Source organism: Physeter macrocephalus, chromosome 4 (genome assembly GCF_002837175.3).
Source record: "Physeter macrocephalus isolate SW-GA chromosome 4, ASM283717v5, whole genome shotgun sequence".
Taxonomy (NCBI): domain Eukaryota; kingdom Metazoa; phylum Chordata; class Mammalia; order Artiodactyla; family Physeteridae; genus Physeter; species Physeter macrocephalus.
The window spans coordinates 118,553,976-118,574,531 of NC_041217.1; the positions used below are offsets into that span (position 1 = coordinate 118,553,976).

Genomic DNA, 20,556 nt, shown 5'->3' on the forward strand with positions numbered 1-20,556 from the left:
TCCTGCCACTCGCTTCTGGCTTGTAGAGTTTCTGCTGAAAGATCAGCTGTTAACCTTATGGGGATTCCTTTGTATTTTATTTGTTGCTTTTCCCTTGTGGCTTTTAATATTTTTTCTTTGTATTTGATTTTTGATAGTTTGATTAATATGTGTCTTGGTGTGTTTCTCCTTGGATTTTCCTGTACGGGACTCTCTGTGCTTCCTGGACTTGATTAACTATTTCCTTTCCCATATTCGGGAAGTTTTCAACTATAATCTCTTCAAATATTTTCCTCAGTCCCATTCTTTTTCTCTTCTTCTTCTGGGACCCCTATAATTCGAATGTTGGTGCATTTAATCTTGTCCCAGAGGTCCCTAAGACTGTCCTCAATTCTTTTCATTCTTTTTTCTTTATTCTGTTCTGCAGTAGTTATTTCCACTATTTTATCTTCCAGGTCACTTATCCGTTCTTCTGCCTCAGTTATTCTGCTCTTGATTCCTTCTAGAGAACTTTTAATTTCATTTATTGTGTTGTTCATCATTGTTTGTTTGCTATTTAGTTCTTCTAGGTCCTTGTTAAACGTTTCTTGCATTTTCTCCATTTTATTTCCAAGATTTTGGATCATCTTTACTATCATTACTCTGAATTCTTTTTCAGGTAGACTGCCTATTTCCTCTTCATTTGTTTGGTCTGGTGGGTTTTTACCTTGCTCCTTCATCCACTGTGTGTTTCTCTGTCTTCTCATTTTGCTTAACTTACTGTGTTTGGGGTCTTCTTTTCGCAGGATGCAGGTTCGTAGTTCCTGTTGTTTTTGGTGTCTGCACCCAGTGGCTAAGTCTGGTTCAGTGGGTTGTGCAGGCTTCCTGGTGGAGCGGACTGGTGCCTGTGTTCTGGTGTTGAGGCTGGATCTTGTCTTTCTGGTGGGCAGGACTGCATCCGGTAGTGTGATTTGGGGTGTCTGTGACTTTATTATGATTTTTAGGCAGCATCTCTGCTAATGGGTGGGGTTGTGTTCCTGTCTTGTTAGTTGTTTGGCACAGGGTGTCCAGCACTGCAGCTTGCTGGTCGTTGAGTGGAGCTGGGTCTTAGCATTGAGATGGAGATCTCTGGGAGAGCTTTCGCCATTTAATATTATGTGGAGCTGAGAGGTCTCTGGTGAACCAATGTCCTGAACTCGGCTCTCCCACCTCAGAGGCACAGGCCTGACACCCGGCCAGAGCACCAAGACCCTGTCAGCCACATGGCTCAGAAGAAAAGGGAGAAAAAAAGAAAGAAAAAATAAAGTTATTAAAATAAAAAATTTTAAAAAATATTAAAAATAAAAAAATTGTGGAGATTTAATCCGCTGCTCCAGAGGGTACTGGGAGAGATTTCCCTTTCTCTTCTTTGTTCACACAGCTCCTGGGGTTCAGCTTTGGATTTGGACCTGCCTCCGCATGTAGGTCACCTGAGAGCATCTGTTCTTCGCTCAGACAGGAGGGGGTTAAAGGAGCAGCTGATTAGGGGGCTCTGGCTCACTATGTGGAGCTGAGAGGTCTCTGGTGAACCAATGTCCTGAACTCGGCTCTCCCACCTCAGAGGCACAGGCCTGACACCCGGCCAGAGCACCAAGACCCTGTCAGCCACATGGCTCAGAAGAAAAGGGAGAAAAAAAGAAAGAAAAAATAAAGTTATTAAAATAAAAAATTTTAAAAAATATTAAAAATAAAAAAATTGTGGAGATTTAATCCGCTGCTCCAGAGGGTACTGGGAGAGATTTCCCTTTCTCTTCTTTGTTCACACAGCTCCTGGGGTTCAGCTTTGGATTTGGACCTGCCTCCGCATGTAGGTCACCTGAGAGCATCTGTTCTTCGCTCAGACAGGAGGGGGTTAAAGGAGCAGCTGATTAGGGGGCTCTGGCTCACTCAGGCTCGGGGGAGGGAGGGGTACGGAATGAGGGGCGAGCCTGCATCAGCAGATGCCAGCATGACATTGCAACAGCATGAGGCGTGCCATGTTTCCTCCTGGGGAAGCTGTCCCTGGCTCACAGGACCCTGGCAGTGGTGGGCTGCACAGGCTCCTGGGAGGGGAGGTGTGGATAGTGACCTGTGCTTGCACACAGGCTTCTTGGTGGCTGCAGCAGCAGCCTTAGCGTTTCATGCCCATCTTGGTGTCCACGCTGACAGCCGCGGCTCACGCCCGTCTCTGTAGCTCGTTTAGGCAGTGCTCTGAATCCCCTCCTCGCGCACCCCAAAACAATGGTCTCTTGCCTCTTAGGCAGGTCCAGACGTTTTCCTGGATTCCCTCCCGGCTAGCTGTGGTGCACTAGCCCCCTTCAGGCTGTGTTCATGCAGCTGACCCCAGTCCTCTCCCTGGGATCCGACCGAAGCCCGAGCCTCAGCTCCCAGCCCCCGCCCACCCCGGCGAGTGAGCAGACAAACCTCTCAGGCTGGTGGGTGCTGGTCGGCATCAATGCTCTGTGCAGGAATCTCTCTGCTTTGTCCTCTGTACCCCTGTTGCTGCGCTCTCCTCCATGGTTCCGAAGCTTCCGCCCCCGCCACCCCCGTCTCCACCAGTGAAGGGGCTTCCTAGTGTATGGAAACCTTTCCTCCTTCACAGGTCCCTCCCAGAGGTGCAGGTCCCCCGTCCCTATTCTTTTGTCTCCGTTTTTTCTTTTTTCTTTTGCCCCACCCAGGTACGTGGGGAGTTTCTTGTGTTTTGGAAAGTCTGAGGTCTTCTACAAGTGTTCAGGAGGTGTTCTGTAGGAGTTGTTCCACATGTAGATGTATTTCTGATGTATTTGTGGGGAGGAAGGCATTCTCCACGTCTCACTCCTCCACCATCTTCAAGGTCCTCCCCGGGTTCAAATCTTGATTTCATCATTTACTGGTGTTCTTACATACAATAAATAAGACTACCGGTACTTACTCTATAGTATTGTGTGGATTAAATGAATTAATACATGTGGAGCACTTAGGATAGTGCCTAGAACAAAGAAAGCAGCTATTTATTAATATTTTAATATAATAGTAGTTCAATTACTACTATTTGTTGAGAAGTTCACACTGCAAAACATATCATAAGTGCTAGAAATACAAAGGTTTCCAAAACAGAAATTTACTATTTTTATGGACATTACATTCTAGTGAGGCAGTAAAGAGACAATAAACAAACACATACATGGTATAACGTTGGGCAGTGCTAAGATGAAGAAAAAAAGTGGGAATACTATAAAGAATGTTGGAGGTGTTATTTTACACAGGGTAATCAAGGGTACATTCTTAAGTGAAATGAATGAGGAAGTGGATATCTAGGGGGAAAAGTAAAGTTAAAAACAACAACAAAAGGTCACTGTGGCTGACACATGACCATTTTAAGGACTCTGGATTTTAATCTGAGTGTGATGAGAAGATATGAAAGAATTTTGAGCATAAAATGGTTAAGTAACAGGGAGATATGAGTATATTTCTTTCTAAGTATATCTTATTTCAGTCTTAAGTCCCAAATAACATTTCCCCTCATCCATTTTCCCCTCAAGAAAAGTTACTGCTAACTAGCAATAATAATCAGTACAAACGGGAATTATTCTCAACAGATTTTTTCATATCATCCCAAACTACTCCAACTTCACCTGGATGAAGGGTTTTGACTAGACAAAGGAGTAGGCAGTTATTGCCATTAAGAGAGTCTACCATCCCATAATTTGTTATCAATGTTCCTAGTTCTACTCATTGGTTAAAAAAAAGTACCATTCTCTGTTTTTGGCAGCTTTCTTTAGCCACATCAAGTTAAGCACTGTGAGGATAAGTAGTGACAGTGTTCTCTTAAAGAGAGAAGTGATAATAACAACAATAATAAACATGGTAGTGAATCGGAGAGCTCTGATTAGAGTACTACACTCTATAATGTCTCTTAAAACAAAACCAAAAAAAATCTATTCTTTCTTTTTGGAAATAACAGACCAAAGCTATATATAAATCAGCCCTTTAGTATTACCTCTGTTTAACCTAGAAAAATAGTAAGCAAAAACATAGACTTTTCTACACTTAACAGTAAGAGCCATGAGGAAAAAATATCAACTTCAGAGTTTGTAAGCAGTTGGAACATAAAAGATTCCATATTGAGTTGAAAATAGCCAGAAGATTTATCATCAGATACTTGGTGGGGAGAACCTGGAAATTATGTTATCTGTTTACAATTAAACTAAACTAATATTTAGTAATAAATATACATTCCACCAATCTGTATAAATATAGTTCTGGCAACATAAATGAGCTAATGTAGAGTCTCTTTTTGGCCACAAACACAATGAAATACTTGATTTAAAAACAGCTCTTAGAATGCTGAAACCTCTGGACTGCCTGATAAAAGTACAAAAACCAATTCCCCTTGATGCTTCCACAATGCACTGAAGGAAAATAATACCTGCTGCAGATAAACTTACAAGCAAAAATTAAGAGAGGAAATAACTGGTCATGACAGAGAGAGCACATGCAACAGACCAAAAAAATAATCACCCTAATAACTTGAGATAACAGAAAAAAAATCAGAAAGTGACTATAACTTAAGTATTATATAATTAAGGAGATAAAAGGAGAATGAGAAGCTATGTTAAAAAACCAGGCTACCATAAAAGAAAGGGTGGAGATGAAAAAGAACCAAACATAAATTCTAGAAATGAAAAAAGTCATTAAATGGATTAAGTAGCAGATTAGACACAGGGTAAGAAAAACTGAAAAGCAAATCTGAGAAAATTATCTAGAATACAGCAAAGATAAATTACAAAATTGAGGTTAAGAGATACAGAGCAGTACTAATCCAAGTTTGATCTGTGGATCACTGCCAGTCCACAAATTGTTACTGGACTAGTTCATGATACAGAAAGTGAGAGTAAGCATTTGCAACAATTTGATATTATTGTGACATTCTTATATTTTACAAGAATAATGGTTCACAATTGATTGGAAATTAAAAACAATCTTTCACCACAGATAGTTTGAGAACCACTGACACACAGAGGTAGAAACAGGGAGTGTTCACTGTATAACCTATAGTTAACAGAAGGAGTTATAGGAGAGAATATAGACAATTGGGGAGCAACAACATTTGAAAAGATAAGATTAAAAATTTCCTGGGAATTCCCTGATGGTCCAGTGGTTAGGACTCTGAGTTTTCACTGCCCCAAGGGCCTGGGTTCAATCCCTGGTTGGGGAACTAAGATCCTGTAGGCCGTGTGGTGCAGCCAAATAAAATAAATTAAAAAATAAATAAATAATAAATAGTACTAAAATTATTTGATACTCAAGAAGACATGAGAAGTAACATGAATTAAGAGCATGAAATGGAATCCTGGACCTATGACTTCTAAATTGTGTGCCCGTGGACAAATTATTTTTTCTCTCTGAGTTGCAGTTTCCTGATCTTTAATGGAAATTATACTACTACCAAAACAAGAATGTAATGGGGGAAATACATACTATATTTAAAATGTGTAGCACAGTGTCAGGTACACCACAGGCACTCAAATATTAGCTGTTCTTTTTCTTCTTAATTAACAGAATCCCCAAAGTGGACAATAGTTAGTAGCAGAGTCTATAGAAAATCTATTCTTAAAACCCACCTTGGGGACTTCCCTGGTGGCACAGTGGTTAACACTCCACGCTCCCAATACAGGGGGCCTGGGTTGGATCCCTGGTCTGGGAACTAGATCCCACATGCATGCCGCAACTAAGAGTTCGCATACCACAACTAAGGAGCCCACCTGCCAGAATGAAGACCCGATGCAACCAAATAAATAAATAAATATTTAAAATAAATAAATAAATTAATTAAAACCCACCCCAACAGTTCACATTATCTTCTTGCTACCAAAGCAGAAATAAATTATTTTGTACTTAAAAGATAATTTTCAAATATTTAGATGAAAATGAATGTCTTTACATTTGAACAAAGCAAGTACAGTATTAAAATTACCTCTACAAGCAGTTTTCCAAAAGTTTTCCTCTCCAGGGCATACTTGGTAGCTTCATCCAAAGCTCTCTGTGCTAGTCCCACAGCACCAGCTGCTACCTAGTATTTTAACATTTTACAAAGCAAAAGTTCATGTTGTCTTTAAAACACACGTATAATGGCTATTTGCCTAAAATCTAAGTTAAGGATTATACAAAGAGAAGCTGACCTATACCTTAAGGCAATAAAGGGTGGGGGAGATAACAAGCATTTAAATTTATATTATTTATGAATTAAAGGTTAATGGAAGGCATTTGTAAGGCACAGGATCATAGCCTAGAGACAAGTCATTCTTTCTGTTTAGCAAGGGAAAGCTTCTCAGGAGAAATACTCCTAATGAGTGAGGGAAGAGGAATGAGTACACATCAGCAGGAATGATTAAGTGTGAAATGCTTCTTTGTAAATCGAACAGCTATAGTAATTCTGTATTTACTAAAATAACTTCTGTAACAGCAAGAGTGCTGAAGAATTCTAAAACAAACAAAAAACAATATCCCTCCATCCTTATAAAAGAAGCAGATATTAAAAAAGAAATACAGACCAAGAATACAGTGTTAAAATAAAACTACTCAATGTAATAAATGAAAAATCCTATAAAGGTTATTAAGTCATATTACTTACCAGAGGTCTGGTTTTATCAAAAGCTCCCATTGCAATTTTGAAACCAGCTCCCTCACCAATTAAAACATTTTCCTTAGGTACTCTCACATCTTCAAAGACAATTCCTCTTGTATCTGAACATCGCTGGCCCATATTTAATTCCTAATAAGGAAAACAATATATATAAAGGAACATTTTTTGAGCTACCATGTATTCTTGCTTTAACCACTGTTTTATGACTTTTCTGCAATTGTCTTAAACAGAGGTGGACAAACTATGGCCTGCAATGCCTGTTTTGTAAAAATAGCTTTATTGGACTACAGTTGTTACTGAGTCCAAGCTCACTCTGCTTGCCGCATGACAGGCCAATGAATCAGAGATGAGGTGTTGGTGGGAGTGTAAATCGGTGCAGCCACTATAGAAAACAGTATGGAGGTTCCTCAAAAAACAAAAAATAGGGTTACCATATGATCCAGCAATTCCACTCCTGGGCATATACCCAGACAAAACTGTAATTCAAAAAGATGCATGCACCCCTATGTTAATAGCAGCACTATTCACAATAGCCAAGACTTGGAAACAACCTAAATGTCCATTGACAGATGAACGGATAAACATGTATGTGTGTGTGTGTGTGTGTGTGTGTGTGTATATTTTATATATATATATATATAAGTGAAGTAAGTCAGAAACAGAAAGGCAAATACAATATGATATCACTTATATGTGGAATCTAAAATATATGACAAATGAACATATCTACGAAACAGAAGCAGATTCACAGACATAGAGAACAAACTTGTGGTTGCCAAGGAGGGGGTGGAGGTGGGGGAGGGAAGGATTGGGAGCTTGGGATTAGCAGATGCAAACTCATTATATATATATATGAGATGGATAAACAACAAGGTCCTACTGTATAGCACAGGGAGCTATATTCAATATCCTGTGATAAAACATAATGGAAAAGAATATGAAAAAGAATATATATATGTATAACTGAATCACCTTTCTGTACAGCAGAAATTAACACGTTATAAATCAACTACACTTCAATAATATATATATATGAAAAAAGAAATTGCCAAGGTAGCTATATCCCCTCAACATTTCATTTTTAAAATTTTCAAGCCAACAGAAGAATTGCAAGAATAGTACAATAAATACCTCATCTTTGCCTAGATTTGCCAATTTTGGCACATTTCCTTTATTTCTGCGTTTTGTGGGTGTGTATAACTATTAGCATTATTTGCTGAATTATTTGAGAGGAAGTTGCAGATATCATGACCCATCTTAACAATTTAATCTCGTTTTTAATAAGCAGCGTGAGAAGCAGAGGCAATGGGAACATAGAGCTGTAAACAAATTCTTTAATTTACTTGATTTAATATTAATAATCTGCTTCCAGGCTTGAAAAACTAGTGACAGTAATATATAGTTTGACTGAGAAAAAAACCAACATCTCTTTGTCTTTATAAGTTGATAAACTCTAGTACCTTAGACTCTCACTCTGACATAATGAGAAAACACTGTTTACAAAAACAGTTTTACTCTATCCTGTTTCCCAGACTCATCCCAAACACTAGAACATTTAAAACCAAAATGCTTCCTGGACTCATCTCAAGCCATATAATTTCTAAAACACAAAACTTTTGAAAAACATCAGATTTCACAAGTTTGTAAAATTCTGATAATTTCAAAAGAGACTTAAGGAGATTTAAATATATACAATACAACTATCTATCTCTCTCACTAGAAAATTAGATCCTCAAGGGCAGGATCTAATTTTTTGTTTTGATCCATACAGTATCCTCAATACCTTGAATAATGCCTAGCATATAGTATGAACTCAATAATAAATATTTATTGAATTAGAGATTTTTTTTAAGTTAGAATATGGGAAAAAGGAAAGTGAGACTAGACATAGCAAGATAAAATCAGAAGTCAGTTTACTATGTAATAAAATATAATCTGTCAGGACCTTTACATTTTCTAGAGACTGCCATAAATTTGGCCCTGAGTTTTCTAGCAACCATCCCTAAAAAGGAAAAATGAATAAAACATAAATAAAAACAAACCAACTACTTGGAAGAAGCACAACCATTCTTAGTACTTCTATTTTGTTATATACAATAATCTCATTATAGTTTTATTTGTAAAGTGCAGTCTACCTTTAATATCTATCTTAAAAGAAAGTATAGAATAATACAGTGTAGGAAACTGCACTGGGCAAGTTTCTAGGACAGGTTAGCACTGATCTCAACTCTGCCTCTTAAGTATGTAACCTTGAGTAAATCATTTCACTTGGATTTCAGTTTCAGTGTTCAGCAAACAGACCATAAAAAATGTGTAGGGTATCTTCCACTTTTAACATTCTACGGACTAAAAGGGAAAGTACCCCTCTTACATACATTAGCAACATGCTTCCATTTTGAAGAGTCTTTAGTACAAAAGAGAGATTCTCATGGCTTTTAATAAAACATACAAATACATATGACTGGTTTAGAAGTTTGCATAACTTGGTCAACTCAAAGTAGCCTTTCCAGTTTAGGTTATGCCACCCTTAGTCTAATATCTGACAAGATAATCTGAACCTTTACCCATTTGGAAGAAAATTCATGTAACTCGTAATTAACTTCCATAATCCCTCCTTTGCCTTAGATATAGACATCATTTAGTCATTAATAGGTTTTCTTTTTTACAAATTCACTTTGAAAAAAAGAGTTTTACATTTGTAAAACTGCATCTCCTCTTCCTTTTCTGAGTTATAATCTTAAATCATGCTTCCTTAGCTCTCACTAGGACTACTTTAATGACTTCATTTCTTTCCTTCTTTGATTTACTAAATTTTAAACTCTTTTCTCTTTAATCTACTTTAAATGCTACTGCTAAATTATATCCACGCATTCAGATTACTATGTTTGTTTCTTTTTTTAAAAAAAATATATTATTCTTATTTTTGGCTGTGTTGGGTCTTCGTTGCTGCACGCAGACTTTCTCTAGTTGCAGCGAGCGGTGGCTTCTCATTGCGGTGGCTTTTCTTGTTGTGCAGCATGGGCTCTAGGCGCACGGGCTTCAGTAGGTTCAGCACATGGGCTCAGTAGTTGCGGCACACGGGCCCTAGAGCATGTGGGCTCAGTAGTTCAGGCGCGTGGGCTCTAGAGCGCAGGCTCAGTAGTTGTGGCACACGGGCTTAGTTGCTCTGTGGCACGTGGGATCTTCCTGGACCAGGGATCGAACCCATGTCTCCTGCATTGGCAGGTGGATTCTTAAGCACTGCGCCACCAGGGAAGTCCCCCATATTACTATCCTTTTCAAATATGTTAAATTACCTTATCTTGTTCAAATAAAATTTTTCTTGCCTTCCCACATTCAAGGCTCTTTGCCATTTCTACACTTTCTCAGGAACAGATTTTTCTCTTAATGTTGTATGAACTTGGGTAATCAACTTATGTCACATTGTTTTAATCCATAAAATGGGCATAATGCCACTTATCCTACATGAAAGGTTGCTGTGAGCAAAGAAAAAGAATGGGAAAGTGTTCTGAAATATCTAAAACTCTATTACTGGGCGGGCCACACAAATGATAGTTTGATTTCTGCTTCATTATCCCTCACAGCTGTTATTGGCATTCTCCATAGACTGGCACCAAGAATGGCTACTCTTTCAAATAATTACTTGACATGACTATTCTCAACTTAAAAATCTTTAGCAAGGACTATTTCACCCAATAATATCAAAAGCAGATTTATTTTTATTGCAACTTAATACAACCAAAATGTTTTCAATAAAGGAAACTGAAATTAGTAATTTTGAAATTTATAGTTAAAATAATACTGGAGGCCTTAATCACTGATAAATACACACTTTACCTTTCTTCCAATCTGTACTCCTGGGGTGTCTGCTTCCACAATAAATCCAGTAAAGGCTTTACTAGCAGGAGCCTTAGGATCCAGATCAGAACGAGCCAATAAAAAATACCTAATACACATATACATACATGATGATAGATAATGGTTTCAGCAGATAACATATGGTGACTCCCATCTCAGTTAATCCTCCCAACAATCCCAATTATTATTACCTCCATTTTATAGATGAAGAAATGAAGAATCAGAGAAGTTTAAAAGCTCACCCAGGTCACATACTTAAAACATGGCAGAGCTAGTATTTCACCCCACATTTACTTCTTAACTAATATGGTATCTTTTTTTTTTGTAGTTTGTAGATACAAGTAAAAATTCCTTGTATCAAGATGACATAAAATAAAGTATGTGTGTGTTGGAACTGTCACTTTTTCTTTCCCAAAACTAGTTTAAGTATTTAAGGGACAAGTTACCTGGAAAAGGAGGGTAAATGGGGCTGCCTGTGAAAAGAAATGAGATAGTGACCCCTATGTTCTGACTACTGTCCTCTTCACGCAGCAAAATCAGAGTTTGTGTTACAGCTGAATTATTATGAATATCTCCTGGGTTTTCTCTCCAGAAGAATTCTTCCCAGAAAGATTTAAAAATAAAACATGAGGGCTTCCCTGGTGGCGCAGTGGTTGAGAATCCGCCTGCTGATGCAGGGGACACGGGTTCGTGCCCCGGTCTGGGAAGATCCCACATGCCGCGGAGCGGCTGGGCTCGTGAGTCATGGCCACTGAGCCTGTGCGTCCGGAGCCTGTGCTCCGCAACGGGAGAGGCCACAACAGTGAGAGGCCCGCGTACCACAAAAAAAAAAAAAAAAAAAAAAATAATGAGGAAAAAAGGCAAAACATCCAAATATCCATGTAACCCACGTTCTAAATAGCCTGGTATAGGAGAATTTTTTTTTGTAATTTCTTAAACAACTAATTTATTTTCTATGCTAAAACTAACAAACTATCATCTACTCTACAGTTTTACTTAATAGTTTAAAAATTAGTAAAAATTGTTTTCTAGTTTCATATATTACCTAATTTGTCTTATGACATGATGTGCTGTACTTAATCAATTCTTAAAATTGTGAAAGCTTCTACTTGCATTGTTGGATTTCCCTCAACTTGTTACATTTTAATCGTTTCTTCACTTTTTTATTACTTGCTGATATTATGATAACTTACTTAAAGATAATGACATAGCACTCCATAATACTGGACACTCGTAAAGTGATTGACTTATTTAAAATAAACAGTAAACTCACTCTCAGGAATAATGCTTTTCTTGACAAAAAATAGCACCGAAGAGCACACATATATACTGAATCAGAATTTTTGCAGACAAGGAAAGATAGCCCATTTTTAGTTCATTATACCAATCACCAGAAGGTCCTTCTTCTGTAAGTTTCTATTTATATACTTGCAGTGATGAGTAAATACATTTTTCCCGTGACCACTTAACACACACTAGATAGAACTGTTGTTGAAATTATTGTCTTTATGTTGAGCTATACTCTACATTTTTCTCACTTTCACACATTTATTCTAAACTGACTTTCTGAAGCAAACATACAAGCCTACTCTTCCATGTATGAGACATTATTTTTAAAAAATTCTTCCTACACAACCAAATCTAATTCCTTTACTCTTCATAGGACATGTTTTCTGTGCTCACCCTAATGAAGGACATTTACTTGCTTCTGAATTTATTTCATTTTGTCAATGCATGTCTTAAAAAGTGTTGCCCAGAACTGTTACCATTTTTTTTCCTGCTTGTTTGATGCTATACTTCTATTACTTCAGCAAGAAATTACATTCACTTCTTAAAGGCAGATACATCACACTGTTGATTCCTATAGAACCTTTCTTCATCTTTTTTCCACAAATAATGCTATCAAATATGTTTTCCTTCAACATTTTATATTAATACAAGGGATTTTATGACCCTTTGTTGAACTTCATGTCATTATTTCTGGACCTATATATTTGGACCTTTTAGATTTTATTAAAGTAAAATTCTGTCCGCTCTAAACTTATTGCTCAGAAGCAGAGAAATGTGCTATACCAATGGCTTTCCTTTCTCCTCAGAGTCTTAGGGGAATGGTTCAAAGGAGGTCCTGTTACGGGCTAGGGAGAGTGGGGATAGTAAGCCAAGTAGAGGGAACTCTAGCTTTCCTAATCAGATTCAACCAGAGCAGGTGTTTTTGTTTTATTTTATTTTACAAATTAAACTTCTGATACAATTTGAAGAGATAGTTCAGGACTTAAGAATAGTTTGTGAAAATCACTGAACTATTTATAATCCTTTATGGACCCTCCAGTTCCATAAATAAAACTTGTCTTAATTGTGGTGGTTTAATAATAAAGGAAGGAGAGAGGGGGAGATTCTGAATATAAAGCATTTAAGAATCAATATAGAGAGGTTTTAAACAACATACCAATTAGCTTTTCCTCCATTGGTTATCCACATCTTCTGACCATTAATAATATACTCATCTCCTTTTTTTTCTGCTTTGGTCTTTATAGCAGCTACATCAGAGCCTGCTCCAGGTTCTGTTACACAGTAGGCCTTGAATATATGGAAACAAGAGAAAATAATTATATGTTAATTATTAAATTATGAACATTTAGAACCAGGAGGGTATTTTATTTTTTAAGTCAGTATTTTAAATACTTTAAAATACTTAACAATAAAATGTTCTTACAGAATCAAACTGCTCAAATGTAAAAACATTTAATATGTAATTTAAAACTAGATGTAGGATACCAATAAACCATATCAAAAATTACAATGTAAGGTATCTTCAACCAAGTTAAATAAATTTCACACGAACTCATTCATCCAAACATTTATTGAGTAGTATCTACCATTTACCAGGTTATGAAGGAGCTGGAAAAGCCAGAGATGAAAGACATCCTGTCTTCAAGATTTTTACAATGTAGCAGTGGAGATGAATATTATATTTTAATTATATATCTAAGTATTAAAGTCACACACAATGGGCTTAAGAAACTATCTTAGCTTTAGGGTGTCAGAAAGCTTCCCAGAGGTGATGCTTAAATTAAGTCTCAGAAAGGAAAAGGAATTCTTAGGGGGTAAGGAAAAGGGGGAATGTGTATTCCAGAAAGAAGTAATACATATGCAATGATACCGAGGTAAGAAGCAGGGTTACCCAGTGTTTGTGATACAAAAGTACCAGATTCTAAACATCTATACTCTGTGCATGTAAGGGAATGGTAGAAATTAGTCTGGAAAGAAAGAAGGAAACAGATGACAAAGAACACTTTATATTACACTAAGAAGTTAAAATTTTATCTGATGGAAGAAGGGGAGCCTCTTAAGGCTCTTCGACAGATGTGTGACAGGATGTAAGCAGAATGGATAAAGAGGGTGGTGGAAGGCAAGCAATGGGTAGCTGAAGTTCATTCAAGTTTACTGAGTGACAGGTACTGGGAATACAAGGCCTAAAGACACAAGTTCCTTACCCTTAAGGTACTTATAGTCCAAAGAGAGAAACCTTAACAGTTAATTTTAATTCAAAGTAGTAAAGGTACATAGGGACATTAGAAATGACTACTTAGACCTGTAGGGGGTGGGAGGTGATGAGTGGTAAGGAAGATGAAAAGAAGAATAATAAGTAATACTCGTTGAAGGAGATAAGTCTTGAAGGACAAATTAGTGAGGCAAGCAGATCTAGGCATGGAAGAATGAAACAGCAGTTGTACAAGGCAAAGTACTAGCAGTTCAGTACTGGAATGTAAAGTATGAAACTGAAAGCCATGAAAACAGGCTAAAAAGGCAGGCAGGGACCTGGTCCTGGAGGCTGAGGTGTATGCCATGCTAAGGAGAGCAGACTTTTATGCATTCAACAAAAGTTTATCAAACACTTGCTATTGTGCCACAGAACCTGGGCTTCAGGGAAATCCAGAGCAGCCTACTGTGCAAAAGTGAGTAATATATATGCATTTTTCTGAGGATGTCAGATTCTAAAACGGGTTCACAAACTAAAAAAAAAATATATTAGATACCACTGCTATTGATGAAATGGAAACACAATGTTTTTGTAAATGCAGGAAAGTGATAGATTTACATTTTAGACAGTTTATTATTACAGAAGTATAAAGGACAGATTTAAGGGGAGATAATAATAATAACAACTTTTTACTATCTTCCAGGTGCTTGACTCATTTAAACCTCACAATAATCCTTATGACACAGGTACTAGGTATCTACATTTTATAAATAAGGAAACTGAGACAGTGAGGTTAAGTAATTTTTCCAAGTTCACAGATCTAGTAAGTGGCATAAATACCTACATAAGACTGGAGTTAGGGACACAAATTATGCAAGAAAGAAAGCTTAAACTAAGAAGCAAGATAAGGCAAGAAGATGAAGTTTAGAATTGTGGTGTGAAATCCACAGGACACAATGACTAAATAGGATGTTGGGGAGCTAAAGAGGATGTTATGATGACTCAATTTTTTAGTTTAGGAACCTTCCAATTAGGGATAATCTCAAAGAGAAGCAGTACTATAGAGTGGGAAGAAAATAATTTGGTTTGGGACACATTTCGCTTAAGATATTTGAGTCTAGCTAGGAAGAAATGTCTAATAGATAAGTTCATATAGGAGGGTAAAGGTCAGGGGAGAGATAAGGGCTGGAACTGGAGACTTAATAGACTACTCAGTGAATATACCAAAACTTAACACGAGATGGGGAGACTGATTTGACAATTTAAGTCAAGAGTAAGCTTTATGTAAATCAACAGTGCTAATGCTATAAGCTGTATTTACAAAAGAATAGTATCTACCTCTTCCTATTTTTGTGCTATTTACACAATTCTTGGATGACACCTTTGGTCCAGAAGACCTTAATTAAGAAGAAGATACAGATTTATGGGAAAGAGACCTGGCAAATCTCAAAGAGACACATCTTTATTGCAACCCTCTGGATCTGTGAGAAAGAGAACAGGGCCCAGAAGGATCAGCTCTGGACTTGCTCAACTCGAGGCTTTCAGTAACTCCCTTCTCTTCAAGCTCCCCACTCAGCCCAACATTTTAATCTTTCAGTCTTTCTCCTTCCTTCATCGTCCTCTGTTTATTCACCTTTTCCATTCCCTTGTCTCATTTTCTCATTCTTTCTGATTGCCCTGCTCTCTCACACTCACATCCCCTCACGGATCATCTTTCTGTTGGAGACTATACTGATGGCCTATTTCCAAGAGCAGCAGGTATCAATCAGCTCCAGTTTAAAATGAAGGTGGGGGGTGGGGGCAAGGCCAGGAGGGGATATTTAAAAAAAAAAAAAAAAAGTATCTAAAGTAAGAGTGATGGAACCATGCTACTCTGTACTCATCAGACCATACTAGAGTACTACATTTAGCTCTATAATAATATTTTTGAGTCAGTGATTACTAAGAAGGTGGTGGGACTTTACTGTGTTGTATGAAGAAAAGATGAAAAAATTGGGGTTAATTTGCTTAGAAATAAGTAAGATCCACATGACAGCCATATTAAAATACCTGAAGGGCTTTATAGCCAAGGGAGAGGATTTGAATTGATAGGAGAAAACTAGTGTAAAATTATTCAAATTTATTGAACACCTATTATGGTATCAGGTGGTGAAATTATGAAAGGCAATGACACAATCCTTTCCCTCAGGAGCATGCAATCTAGAAGAGCTTTCTAACAGTCAGGGACACTCCCAAATGGAGCTGCTTCAGGAAGTTGAGACTCCTAGACATGAAAACATGAGCTAGATGGCCTTTTCACAGGTGTGCTATAGAGGAGATTCAGGTGTCATGTAGGTTAACTGCATTACTCTTCTACCTAGATGTTCAAAGATGTTTTCAGCATCACAACAAAAAAAGCATCATACAAATGAACTGTCCAGAAAAGATAACTCTTTAAAGTACGAAAATTTTACTTTAAGTAACTTTGGGAATTTCTTTTCCTCTGAAATATGCTATTAGACATTCCTCTGCTTTATAATAAGGCATAGTTTTTATTTTTTTAAACTTTTTCATAAATTTATTTTATTCTTACTTATTTTTGGCTGTGTTGGGTCTTTGTTGCTGCACGCGGGCTTTCTCTAGTTGCAGCGAGCGGGGGCTACTCTTCGCTGCAGTGCCCGGGCTTCTTATTGCGGGCGCTTCTCTTGTTGCGGAGCACGGGCTCTAGGCACGAGGGCTTCAGTAGTTGTGGCTTGCAGGCTCAAGAGCACAGGCTCAGTAGTTGTGGCACACGGGCTTAACTGTTCCACGGCATGTGGGATCTTCCCGGACCACGGCTCAAACTCGTGTCCCCTGCGTTGGCAGGCGGATTCTTAACCAATGTGCCACCAGTGAAGCCCAAGGCATAGTTTTTAGAACTTATGAAGTGTATGAGTTTGTGTGTTTCTATGCACAATGGCTGGTTCTTCAGAGTTGTTCTGGTCTTATTTGATTGTTTCCTAGTAAATAAAATTAATTTTATAATGCTCTTTCAGCAGAAGCCATTTTTGTTTCCAGTGCAACTTGTTCTCTTAAGTCAAGCAAATTAGTAACATTCTTTTATGCATAATTATTTATTTATGAAGAATTTATTAACTTAATTTGCATAATTCTATGAATTCTATAATTCTATGAATAATACATTTTGGGTAAGGATCTAAGGGTCTACAAGATTGTTAACTTATGAGCAGGAACACAGTTTTGGTGGGGTTTTTTTTGATTGATTTTTTTTGGTGGGGTGGCTGCGTTGGGTCTTTGTTGCTGTGCACGGGCTTTCTCCAGTTGCTGCAGCGGGGGCTACTCTTTGTTGTGGTGCGCGGGCTTCTCATTGCAGTGGCTTCTCTTTCTTGCAGAGCACAGGCCCTAGGCACATGGGCTGCAGTAGTTGTGGCATGCGGGCTCAGTAGTTGTGGCTCGCCGGCTCTAGAGTGCAAGCTCAGTAGTTGTGGCACACAGGCTTAGCTGTTCTGCGGCATGCAGGATCTTCCTGGACCAGGGTTTGAACCCGTGTCCCCTGCATTGGCAGGTGGATTCTTAACCACTGTGCTACCAGGGAAGTCCCAGGAGCCCAGTTTTATTCACTGTTTTATTCCAAGTCCACCTGGTACACAGTATTCAAATATTGAAAAGAATGAGTAGAACATTATACTTTTCTTTATTAGTGATACCACCACCTTATCTTTGTATAGTTTACTAAACAATTTTGCATTCATTCTCTACTAATTTTTTCTTTTTTGCCTTACACTCTAAAGTGACTGGAGGTAGTTCATATAACGCATGTTTTTTAAAAAATCAGGAATGAAGTGAACATAAAGATAAACAGGAAAGAATAATATACTACAACACATGCTTCGAGATTCAAATAATTACTAATGGAGGACTATAAAATTGGCTCTGTGCTTCCTACTTACCAAAACAAAAAAAATACTATACTGTAGTTACAAGTGTAAACTGCCCATAAGCTGAAGTCTGGCATATAGCAGGGAATTCAGATATTGAGTAAATGAATGGATGAATGAATGGAAGTTAAAGAAAAACAAAGTATCCCGTGGCCATTAGGTATGAAAGAAATTACTATATTTTTGCAAAAGGGACACTATGTGAAGATATTCTTATAAAAACATAAGCATTTTGTTTTATCTTTACTATATCCTTTTTAGATGTTATACGACCAAAATAGGTGTGTATAACAATACAGAAAAAAATACAGAAGAGACTTTGAGGCTAAGTAACTATATAAGATCATATTGCTATTATATGGCTTGAAGCCAGGTCTTGGGACCCCAAGTTCAGTGTTCAGTTACATTTCAGCTACTTCTCAGTTCCACTGGAAATGCATGGTTTTATGACAAGAGTTTTCTTTACCACTGTTACGCTTTTTCAGACACTTGTGAGTTCCTAGACCATGTTTGGACAAGTAAGTTTACTGAATGTCTTGCCCATAACAAGCTTGTCCTAGTAGTCTAATACTTGTTTCTAGTTGTCTAATACTGCATATATTTTTGGTATATATATTTTTAAATATATACTATATTTTAGGTATATACTTTTTAAAAGATTTAATCCAATCTTTGAAAAAGAAATATGGTTTCTAACTTATTATTGATATTTTAATACTATATGTGTAATATATATGCAATAATACAATTAGTTTTGATTTTTAGAAAATGTTTTTGCACTAAGTGGTATTAAAAAATAATTATACTATCACCCTGATTTATTTCTGTACTCACTTTCCTCAGCAAGCGTATAACTGATCACATGATCTGGTAAGAGATTAAGTCTTACGAACATGCACTAACACTGTAACTGTAAATTAAATCCTAAAACTTATCATCTTTTTCTGTAACAATTTTTAGCAAGATATTATTATTATTATTTTTTTTTTTATTGGCTGCGTCAGGTCTTAGTTGTGGTATGTGGGATCTTCGTTCAGGCATGTGGGATCTTTCATTATGGCACACGGGCTTCTCTCTTGTTGTGGCGTGCAGGTTTTCTCTTCTCTAGTTGTGGAGCACAGGCCCCAGGATGTCTGGGCTCCATCATTGAGGCATGTGGGTTCCAGAGCATGTGGGCTCTGTAGTTTGCAGCGCGCAGGCTCTCTAGTTGAGGCACACAAGCTCAGTAGTTATGTCGCATGGGCTCAGTTGCCCTGTGGCATGTGGGATCTTAGTTCCCTGACCAGGGATCAAACCCACGTCCCTTGCATTGTAAGGTGGATTCTTTACCACTGGACCACCAGGGAAGTCCCCTACCATGAGATTATTATTATTTTTTTAAAAAATAAATTTATTTATTTATTTATTTATGGCTGCATTGGGTCTTCGTTGCTACGTGTGGGCTTTTCTCTAGTTGCGTCGAGGAGGGGCTACTCTTCGTTGCGGTGCATGGGCTTCTCATCGCGGTGGCTTCTCTTGCTGCGGAGCACGGGATCTAGGCACATGGGCTTCAGTAGTTGTGGTGCACGGACTCAGTAGTTGGCTTGTGGGCTCTAGAGTGCAGGTTCAGTAGTTGTGGCGCACAGGCTTAGTTGTACCGCAGCATGTGGAATCTTCCTGGACCAGGGCTCGAACCCATGTCCCCTGCACTGGCAGGCAGATTCCTAACCACTGCGCTACCAGGGAAGTCCGACATTATTTTTAAAAGCAAAAATCAAGGAATTTAAATATTCAACAATAGGGAATAATGAAATAATTTCTAGTACATCAATTAGAAAGCATATTATGTAGTCATAAATATCACAATATTTAAGAAGTAGAGCATAAGAAAATGCTCATTATGTTAAAAAGGATGTAAACCTGCATATATAATATGAACTTAATTGTGAAAAATACATCTATATGTATTAAAAAATCTAATAGAGTATACAATAAGACAGTTATACTAGTTAACTTCATATCTGAGGGAGTACAGATGTTTCTGTTCTTCTTCATACCTTTCTAAATCTTCTATACTATTTTTACAATCTGAAACTTTTTAAAATATTAATTCTAAAATGTTTAAATAAAACACATTATATGTAGTATAATTTTATAAATATTATTGAGAGTTAACTGACTCAGTAGAAATTAATCAATATTTTTCATTAATATACCTATTGACTATTTTCATTTTCACCCTTGGCTTCATATTTTGAGTACATCAATTGCACTAGATACATATTTGAATACTATTATGCACTAGAAGGGGGAAAATGTACAGTAAACCTTTATTAATTCAGAAGTTAGAATAATTTAGGGACTAGAGTGAATGTATTTTTACATATACTGAAGATATTAATAACAAAACTGCCAAAGAAATGTTTAAAATACTTGAACTACTTTTAAAGACTCTAATATTTTAGAAATACCTATTTATAAACAGTAAGATAATTACAAATATTCATATCAGTGTATAAGTTAGGTTCTCCAAAGCATCTCTATGCTACAATTTTTTAGCCTATTTCTAATATTATATACATTACAAGAAAAGAATCTGGATGTTTCACACAATTCTTAGACAATATTGAGAATTAGCCTACTAAGTAACTCTCACCTGTTGAAACAAATTGACAACTAAGTAGGAAATACATATAAATGTCTTCATTAGTTTACCTGAA

The 20,556-nt window shown here is 37.2% G+C and overlaps 1 protein-coding gene across 1 annotated transcript in view; it reads right to left on the reverse strand.

Annotated features, from left to right (window-relative positions):
• ACADM (acyl-CoA dehydrogenase medium chain) overlaps nucleotides 1-20,556 on the reverse strand; it is a 57,056-nt gene that overhangs the window by 12,885 nt on the left and 23,615 nt on the right. The window contains exons 7-10 of the mRNA XM_007106893.4: nucleotides 12,906-13,036; nucleotides 10,439-10,547; nucleotides 6,590-6,730; nucleotides 5,933-6,028 (exon numbers count right to left, since the gene is read on the reverse strand). Of these exons, the coding sequence (XP_007106955.1) occupies nucleotides 5,933-6,028; nucleotides 6,590-6,730; nucleotides 10,439-10,547; nucleotides 12,906-13,036 (477 nt within the window). The remainder of the gene's footprint in view (nucleotides 1-5,932; nucleotides 6,029-6,589; nucleotides 6,731-10,438; nucleotides 10,548-12,905; nucleotides 13,037-20,556) is intronic.